This window comes from Coloeus monedula, assembly GCF_965178545.1.
Source record: "Coloeus monedula genome assembly, chromosome: Z".
Taxonomy (NCBI): domain Eukaryota; kingdom Metazoa; phylum Chordata; class Aves; order Passeriformes; family Corvidae; genus Coloeus; species Coloeus monedula.
Window position 1 is genome coordinate 52,378,686 of NC_138822.1, and position 9,791 is coordinate 52,388,476.

Sequence of the window (9,791 nt, forward strand, 5' to 3'; positions counted from 1 at the left end):
AGGGAATTTGGCTGTTCGCTTAATAAATTAAATTAAATTATAAAATCTAACTTGAGGGTGGCCTCATTCTGACAAAAGACTTCAACGATTTCCACCACATACAGAATGATTTCCCCTCCTCCCTGTGAATACAGTATAGATGCAGATCTAGGCACAGCCCTTGCTACTGCACATGCTCCATCTGTCTTTAATCCTTTTCATGCTAATGCATCTCAAAATGCCCCAGACTACAAGCCCGTACCCCTGAATCAGCTGTTCTCTAACACCTGTCTTCAGTTCAGCTACTTTGTCCTGCTGACTAACACCACATTAGGGGATCACAGAATCATTTAGGTTGGAAAAGATCTCTGAGATCCATCGAGTCCAACCTATGACAGAACACCACCTTGTCAACCGGACCACGGTCCAGTCTGCACTGGGTAGTCCATTCCAATGTCTAATCACCTTTTCTGTGAAGAAACTCCTCCTGATGTCCGCCCTGAACCTCTGCTGGTGCAGTTTGAGACTCTGTCTCGTCTCTGGTTGCCTGGGAGAAGAGGCCGATTCCCACGTGGCTACAGTCTCCTTTCAGGTAGTTGAAAAGCACTAAGGTCACCCCTGAGCCTCCTTTTCTCCAGGCTAACCCCACCCAGCTCCTGCTGGGTCTGCTGCCTTCTCCAGTTTCACCCGTTGGTTAGCAGCGGCTGTTTCAAAACCTTCTCCAGTTTCACCTTTTACACCTGTTAGGTGGCTTGAACCTAAAATGGCGCCACTTGTGTTTTCCCTGCGCTGTGTAAACTCCCAATGTGGAGACACGGCGGGAGCTTCCCTGGCGGAGGGAAGGCAGCTCCCCGTGCCCGCAGCCCCGCCGCGGGCTGCGCCCTCCGCCCCAGGGGCGGCGCTGTCGAGCCGCGATGCCGCTCCGCCCCCGCCTCTGTGGTGCAGCCGGGCCCCGGAAGCGGCGGCGGAGCGATGGCGGCGGACGGGAGGGCCGCGGTGGCCGAGTTGCAGGCGGAGGGGGAAGCGGAGGGCGGCGGCAGCGAGCCAGAGGGCGGCTTCGGGCAGCTGCTGGAGGAGGAGGAGGACGGGGAAGATAACGGCTACGTGCTGTACAGGTACGGCCGCGGCGGCGTCGCGGCACGTCAGGGGGTGGGGGCGTGGAGCGGCGGAGCTGGGGCCGGAGGAGTGGGGAGCTTGTGGGAGGGGCAGGGACACCTTTCACTTCACCAGGTTGCTCGGGGCTTTATCCAACATGGCCTTGAGCACTGCCAGAGCTGGTGCATACACAGCTTCTCTGGGCGATCTGGTCCAGGGTCTCACCACCCTTACAATAAAAGAATTTTTTCCTAATGTCGAACCTAAGTTTCCCCTCTTTCAGTTTATACCCATTATTCCTTGTCCATCATTACAGTTTCTGACGGAAAATCCCTCTCCTGCTTCCCTGTAGGCCCTTTTTAGATCCTGGAAGGCTGCTCTGAGGTCTCCACCCAGCCACCAGTGGGGTGGGTGGACAGCCCCACCTTTCTCAGTATGTCTTTGTAAGGGAGGTGCTCCAGTCCTCTTTTCAACGTCGTGGCTCTCCTCTGGACTTGCTCCAACACTTCCATGTCCTCCTTATGTTGGGGACACTTTTACCTGTTTATATGCTGTGGTACAGACAATAATGTAGCTAAAATTGTAGTGACTGTTCAGAGCAAGGATGTGTACTGGACACAGGTTTGTGCATGTCATGGTTTGAGTAGCATATTATGCTTTTCAGAACCATTGAAAAACCAAAAATATGTATTTACAGGGACAGGAAGGAATGGGCCGATATTGAACCTGTACCTCAAAATGATGGGCCAAATCCTGTTGTTCAGATCATCTACAGTGAAAAATGTAAGTCTTAAATATGTTCTGCCCTTACCATTGTTGAAACAAGACTTCATTTTTTGGATAACATTTTCTAGAGTGATACTGTGAAGAAATTAATTTAATTAATTGTGTTACGGTGCTTGTGTGTGGTGTTTTTACCAAGCATTTCTGAATCTGAATCTTCACCTGAGATATTAATAGCCAAGGTTCTCCTTTAAAATCGTATGGCTTAAGAGGTAATACAGCAGACAGTGTGGTTCATGTCACAAGGCATTTCCAGCCCACAAGTGGAAGCAAAACGTGAAGCTCCTGCAACTGGTGAAGCAGTGTGAGTAAGCAGCACAGAACTTTTATGATTGTTTTTGATATTATTCTGATGGTGTATTTCTAACATACTTGTGCAGCTTTTTGGTGTGCTAATATCATGCACAGGTCTCAGTTGCAAATGTTGTCAGAGCAATAGGTAGCTATCCTTTCACGGAGGTATGTTTAGAATACAGAAAACAGGAAGGAATTTCAAAAGATTATTAACTTTATCCCCTACTCAGGCCATTGGCTAAGATGCTATTTTCTATTTAGTCCGAGATGTCTATGATTACTTCCGGGCTGTTCTGCAGCGGGATGAGAGAAGCGAAAGAGCTTTCAAGTTAACAGCAGATGCCATTGAGTTAAATGCTGCAAACTACACAGTATGGTATGTAATAACTCTGGGATTATTTCTGTGGTCATTCGACTGCCTACCTTTTAAGTCTTTACTATTTTGTTAGTTGAATTAGGACATGCCTACTTGAATTTACACAGAAGAGTAGCGTAGATTTCCAGTGAGCTTCCAAAGAAAGCCTTTGTTCAGTATTTCCCATGCCTCACTTTGATTCAGTGGTTTTCATTCATTTGTCTTTAAGGATATTATCAGTCAAGGACAGGGCTAGCTACAAAAAGGACTTTTCTGTTTAAAATTAGAACATTTACCTGATAATGTGGCCATGGCAAAATGCTGAAGATGCGCTCAGTTGACTTCAAGAAGAAGCATAAAAACATGACAGCAGCTAATTTGTATATTTACTAAATAGTGCATTTTAAAAGATCTCTCAGGTTACCATTCAGTTAGGTAATAAATAAACAGTGAATTTCTGATACTCAGAATAGGGCCTTTTAACTCACAAATGCTAACAAGTATCTCTTGGACATCTTTATTCCACTAATTTCCATAAAATCAGAAAGTTACATTGTTTCAAGCACAGAAGTCTTAGTTTCCATGACAAAAAACTAGCATGGGTACAGGTTAATTTGAACATGATTGCTACTATCTTAGATAATGTACTGTTGTAACCAGTCATATTCTAATTCTCCACTCTTCGGTAATTGAATGCCCTTTAACAGAACTAGATATGTGGTTGATGATTTTGCATTAGGTTTTGGTTTTTTGTACTATTTTTAGCTCAATATCATTTACAAGAATTGTGAACAAAGGTGATCCTATGTTCTTCTCTGTGAATTTTAGGAAAGTCCTTTTGCAGTGTTCAAATGCTTGACTTTTAAAAATACAGGCATTTCCGGAGAGTCCTCCTGCAGTCTTTGGGAAAGGATCTTCATGAGGAACTTAAGTACATTACAGCTATCATTGAAGATCAGCCAAAGAACTACCAAGTCTGGTAAAATCATGCTTTCTTTTCAATTCCTAATGTTTTTATAAATTGGCTATCAGTTATGATGGAGGAATTAAATGGAATTGCATCATGTCAAAGTTCCTTTCAGATACTTCTAAGCATATGATTATGACATGCTAAGCAGGTCTTGTTTTCTTGTTAAAATTAAGTTTTAAACTGCCAAAATAAATCTGACAGGTAAAAAAAAAAAAAAAAAGACTTGTGAAAAGGCAGCCAAGAAAACAAATAGAAGTTAGTATTTTTTCTTTTATTGTGTCTTGGAGTTTGCCTGGCTGTTGTTGGGTTTTTTTCCGAAATGAATGGGAATAAGCAAAAGAGCAGTATTGTTATTACAAGAGAAATTACGCAGTACTAGAAAATTTTACTTTGCTGAAGACTTTGACCATGAGTGTGGAAGTATATTGTTTCAGGTGAACATTACTTGTCTAAAATGAGGTGATTTGCCATTGTGTATGTGTGGTTAGAATTTTTTATAATATAAATACGCATCATACGTTTCTCAGAGTCAAGTGAAATGTTCTGCTATGCTTAATTTGAAGTACTTAACCAGTGGGTTTTTTTCCTAAGTGGTACAGTTGTTATAAGCTGCTTTAATACACACCACACAGTCACCAAAAAAATTTAGACTTTTCTTCTTGTCATTAGGCATCACAGGCGGGTGCTGGTTGAGTGGCTGCAGGATCCATCCAGAGAGCTTGAGTTCATAGCTGACATTCTTAACCAAGATGCCAAAAATTACCATGCCTGGCAACACAGACAATGGGTTATTCAGGTATTGTATCCACAGAACTCTTGATTCTTTAAATAACCTGTCAGAGGTTAGCTATAAACTTGCCTTTTAGGAAGTGAGTTCAAAAAATTGGATTGTTGTCTGCTAACTGTTACGTGTGTGTATTTAATGTTGAACTAATACCTTTGCGTACCACTGCATAGTGTAGCATGTTCCTAGTGCACCTGTACTTACTTTTCTTTGAACTTTGTGTTGATTTCTTCAAAACATGCTCTATCTGATGTTCAGGCAACTTAGGAATGAGGAGAATTTAAAATAATATGTATAACGAGGAGTATTTAAAAAAAATAAAAACTTTTGATTGTGATACTCTCTCTTCTCTTTCTATAGGAGTTCAAACTATGGGACAATGAACTGGACTATGTAGACCAGCTTTTGAGAGAAGATGTGAGAAACAACTCAGTTTGGAATCAACGACACTTTGTCATTTTCAACACCACTGGCTATGATGACCCAGCAGTCCTAGACAGAGAAGTCCGGTTAGTAATGCTATTCAGGCTCACGTTAAACAGTCTCCATTACATGAAGGCAAAGGAATACTTTCACCGTCACCCTGGGCTTTGTTTCCTGGTTTTTGTTCACTTCTGGGACTAACACTCATGGTTAGCAGATCAAGTGTTAGACTGAAGCAAGCTCTGCTTACCCTGGGCAAGTTACTATCATGCATCTGTTTTCCTGACCTGCTGTTTATTGTGCAAACAAAACTTTGGGGTTTATGGTGAACTAGTTATAGTGGGACAATCTGCAGAAAATCTGTGACACTGTTGTGCTGTTCATCAGTATTCTACCCCTAGAAAGTTTGGGAAAAGAGGCCCTCTTCAGTTCCTGGTGCCTGCAGCACCTCCCCCGCTTCCTTCTTCACTGACCTTGGTGTCTATGGAGTTTTCCTCTCGCATGTTCTCATTCTGCTCTTGTCTGGCCACAAATAAAACTGGGTCACCACCTTTGTTTTTCTTTCTTCTTTAGTATGTTACCATGAGGCGTTACCATCATTTCCAATAGGCCCAGCCTTGGCCAGTGGCACATCTATCTGTGGAACCACCAGAGATTGGCTCTGATGGACATGGAAGAAGCTTCTGGCAGCTTCTCACAAAACCCACCCCTGTAGCCTCCCCCACTACCAAAAACCAGGCCATGCAAACCCAATACAGTAATGTGGAGACAGATTGTAGGAAGAGGAGTTGCTTTTTTTGAGGAATTTTATGCAGCTGGACAGACAAAGGAGCTTTCAGGAGTATGTGGTTGGCACAAAGAGAACTACTTCTGTGAGATGGCTGGTTTTCAGGAAAAAGAGCTTTGTGCTCACTGCTTCTAGGTTGCAGGTTTGTAACTGAAGACAAACTGGGCTTCTAGATGTATTTTACTGCTCGTGGTGGTAAAAGAAGCTTCTTCATATGGTTCACATCTCAGATTGCTGATTAGGGTTGATGGTTATGAGAAGGTATTTATCAAAAGTGAAGAAGCAATTAAAATAAGGTACTGCAATTTTTATAGAGTTATTTTTCAGAAGAAAGACTCAATCTCTGAATAAGTCCTTTGGTACATTATTCCTAGAGGATCCCAGCACTCACCATCTTTCATGATTGCCTTTGCAACCTTCTAGAAGTTGTACTTCCCTTCCAGTTCATAACCTTCCTGTAGATGAATGAATCTGTACCATTTCCATGACTTAGACTTGGATATCTTCAACTTTTTCTCTCCAGAGTTTAGTCTGGGCATCCTCCCTTGATCTTCTCAAGATAATTGGATACCATCTTAAGAACCAGGCTGGCTAAGGTTAAGACTTCCCAGATGTCATTATAGAACTGCTTATTGGTAGATAAACTTGGTCTTTGTCATAGTGACTGCAGAATGTTAAAAGAGTTAGGATTGTGGGTACTTTTTTTTAGTACTCCTGATACAACTTTTTATCAGTGTCTGCAGCCTCTGAAAATCATCAGATGGCTGGTTATGCTGGGAAAAGCCAGAAGATAAATCTGTTTTGTGAAGATGAAATGTGGCCTTTTGGTTGTACGGGAGGTGCCTTTTGTTGCTTTGCTTTTATAGCAGTTGTCTCACTGTTACTTTCACAGAAGTGCTGCAGACGGCTATGTGAGCTGAAAGCTCAAGCTCTGCCTTTCTGTGGGTTTGCTTGAGTGCAGCCTCATGGAAAACGTTCTGCAAATAGGTACAGAACATACCGCTTGCAGTCATATTAATAGAGCTCAGGTACTCTGGCCATTTTCAGCCCCTTGCCATTGCTGGGCATCAAGATAAAAGTTACTCCTTTAGCATACCAGGAGTGTATTACGTTGTTTCTCAGTGTTACCGCTAATAATTTTGGGAACTGACTCATTATTGTATGAAGTCCAACAAATTGAACACTTAAATCTTAAAATAGTTTTCATAGTGTCTGCTTCTTTGAGACGCCTGGTGATTATCTTCTGAGCCATTTTTGATCTACTGAGCTGAGATGATCTGCAAAAAGAGTGAAGTCTAGGCTAGAGAGATGTATTTGGAATCTTCCGAGCACATTCAGGTAATTTCTAACTGCATTGTTATTGGTTGCATTCATGACCTGTTATCTTCTTATTGCAGGTACACTCTTGAGATGATCACTGCAGTGCCACATAATGAGAGCGCTTGGAACTACTTAAAAGGGTGAGGTGTATTTCTCCATGAGACAAAAAGAATATCTGTAGAAGGTGTCTGATGCCTACTTCTTAATTGAAAATAACTTGTTGCTGTGTGTTCTAATGTAGTGTGCTTAAGCATGCAGGCAAATACTATCACAAGGTGTTATTATATTATAACTTAATTTCTTCATAAATTTTCACTAAGCTTCTGGCCCTGTAGTTTTGTGGAAGGACTATGGGTACTTCTCATGATTTTAAAAACTTGACTTGTAATGCTACTGTGTTAAAAAGCATAGACAGGAAATAACAAACATGCTTTCAGTCTAATTTATGTTCAGTTGAACAAAAACTATACCAGCTTATTACAACATGAGGCTGTACTAGTGCTGTGTGCTGCTTACTTTCTGACTTACTTGTATTTGCAGCCTGATTTCAAAACTAATCTCCAAGTAAAGGAATCCTAACAAAAACACAGTTACTCACACCAGATTTCCCACTGCCATGTGTCAAGCCTATTAACCTCTCTTCTAGGATTCTACAGGATCGTGGTCTTTCTAAGTATCCAAATCTGCTGGAGGAACTGTTGAATTTACAGCCCAGTCACAGTTCACCCTATCTGATTGCCTTTCTTGTGGACATATATGAAGACATGCTAGAAAACCAGTGCGATAACAAGGAAGAAACACTGAACAAGGCACTGGAGGTAGGTTTTGAGAGCTTGGTTTTTCTTCTGAGGGATTCTGTCTGTTCCTGTCTGGTTTTATAGCTTGACAAAATGGGATTGATTTTCATAAACAGAGCAGGTTACTTGTTAATCACAAGAGGTCTATGAAGAGTTTAACACAAAATCCAGACAATCACAAGGATCTCCTGAATTTAAATATAAGTAATAATTTGCCAGTTATGAAATTACTCTTAAGTTTTCTTCACTTGGTAGTGAAGAAAGGTCTGTAATACCACATGCAGAAATAAGATGATGTTTGAACAACTGAAGAGTTTTGGATGTTAACTTTTAGCATGAACTCACTCTCTTCTCTGTAGGTTAATGAATTTTTCTCAGAATATCCATTTCCAAACCTCTATTGAGCTCCTTTGGCCCTTCTTAGCCCTTTCTAAGAAAGGTGGCAGAATTAGCTTATGGCCAGCAGGCACTGGGGGTATCAGTAAGAAATGTCAGGCACCACTTCCTACAAAGCATAAATTACTTCTGGCAATGTTGTGTATCTCCCAGAGCTTCATACTTGGGTGGTCCTTGGTGCAGTTTGTAGTGTAGTTTTTACAAGAACACTTTGCATTCACTGTGGCACAGACTGGAACTCAATGTAATTAGAGCTGTAGTTTTGCCTGGAGTCTTTGTGTTCCAATGTTGCTCTTTCTCAGCATTTTTCCATTGTGTTCCAGGACCAGATTGTAAATAAGTGCAGTTGTACCTCCTAGATTCATATCCCCTTTATACTATTTCACTGATTTTGACTTCTCTATTTAGGCATCAAAGCTCCTAATTTCTTAACTCCATTTCACTGAGCAAGGCCCTGTCATCTGCATAATGAAAGGGAATTTACTAAAACATTTGTAGACAGTGTTCATACTGTGTAAAGTTTACACAGCCTGTCCTGTAAGTAAGGTTGACTTCTACTGTGCTGCTTACCGAGATCAAAACAAAAAAAAAACCCTGAAGTATTTGCACCAACTTAACATAGCATGAGAGAAGGTTACTGACTTGAGTGGAGAACCCTTTTGGGACAGTCTGCTGAGGGAAAAGAGAAATAAAATATCTCTTGTCAGTCCATCAAGAGTACTGAAGATTCAAGAGAAGTGGTTTGCAGCCTGTTGGATGACTAAAAGACATTCAGGGTTCTCAGGAAGTATACTGTGCTTCTACTACAGGCTGAATAAGGTTGGCATGGATGATGAGTGGTAGGCATGGAAATGAGTCAGAGGGAAACTCTTACACCTGAAATGGGGCTGGAGGGATTTTTGTGCAGTGTCAGATTGGTTGGCTACCAACTGGGATTGTCATCAGTTTGATGTCATTGAACAATTACAAGTCCTGCGAATAAAACAAATGTTGCAGAGAAACGTGTTTCTAATACTGTCTGAAATATATGTTGTATGCATTTTATAGTGAAGGATTCCATAAGCTTTTTGGTATAATGCTCCAATTTCTCATTTTTCTTCCATAGTTGTGTGAAATTCTGGCTAAAGAAAAAGACACCATCCGAAAAGAGTACTGGAGATACATTGGAAGGTCCCTTAAGAGCAAGCACAGTTCAGGCACTGAACAAAGCAGCACAGTGACAGATAAACAGCAGTAACTGAAGATGGAAGAAAACAGTGTTAAGCTCTCAAGCTGTTCTAAAGCTGTACTAAGTAGGGTCATCAACAAGTTTAAAGTCCAGTTGTAGGTATTGCAATGAAAGAGGAGTGCAGACTGCTGTATAGTCCTGGGTTGCTGCTGCTACTGGTAATACCTCTAGTTTCAGTCAAGAAATGTATTAAGGCTTAATTATTGAAATGTACCGAGTAAAGGTTTTAGTTCCTAACTAAAAATACATAAAGCTATACCTTACTATATTGGCAGTGCTCAGTTAACAGTTGGCCTTGATCTTATAGAGGTTTTTTCCAACGTAAATTACTCTATGATTCTGTGAAGCACTAAAACCATTTCTGGCTTACCCACTTGTGGTTCCTAGCTCTGTCTCATCAGATGCTGCAGTAATGACTGCAGGGTAACTTAGCTATAGGGGATATAAAGTAACCTGGTTAGTGTAAGTAGGCACTGCAGCTGTTGCCTTATGTGGGAGCAGCTGTGTGACACTGTCAGCCTATGCTGTTGTATGCAACTAACACCAAGTGTAATTTTGTAATAAAAATAGATAACTTAGA

General features: G+C 41.3%; 1 protein-coding gene across 1 annotated transcript; it reads left to right on the forward strand.

Moving 5' to 3' along the window:
* The first annotated feature begins 939 nt into the window (after positions 1-939).
* FNTA (farnesyltransferase, CAAX box, subunit alpha) lies at positions 940-9,791 on the forward strand. Its single transcript, XM_082301375.1, has 9 exons — positions 940-1,094; positions 1,772-1,857; positions 2,413-2,527; positions 3,381-3,485; positions 4,146-4,272; positions 4,621-4,769; positions 6,868-6,930; positions 7,437-7,608; positions 9,089-9,791. Exons 1-9 carry the CDS (start codon positions 952-954, stop codon positions 9,218-9,220), a joined length of 1,092 nt encoding a protein of 363 aa, XP_082157501.1. The 5' UTR covers positions 940-951; the 3' UTR covers positions 9,221-9,791.

Excerpts from the sequence above, each read along its gene's own strand:
- FNTA (XM_082301375.1), top strand. The coding sequence starts at position 952 with ATGGCGGCGGACGGGAGGGCCGCGGTGGCCGAGTTGCAGGCGGAGGGG. Across the intron at positions 4,770-6,867 it reads GTCCTAGACAGAGAAGTCCG|GTACACTCTTGAGATGATCA; the intron begins GTTAGTAATGCT and ends TTCTTATTGCAG. Across the intron at positions 7,609-9,088 it reads CACTGAACAAGGCACTGGAG|TTGTGTGAAATTCTGGCTAA; the intron begins GTAGGTTTTGAG and ends TTTCTTCCATAG.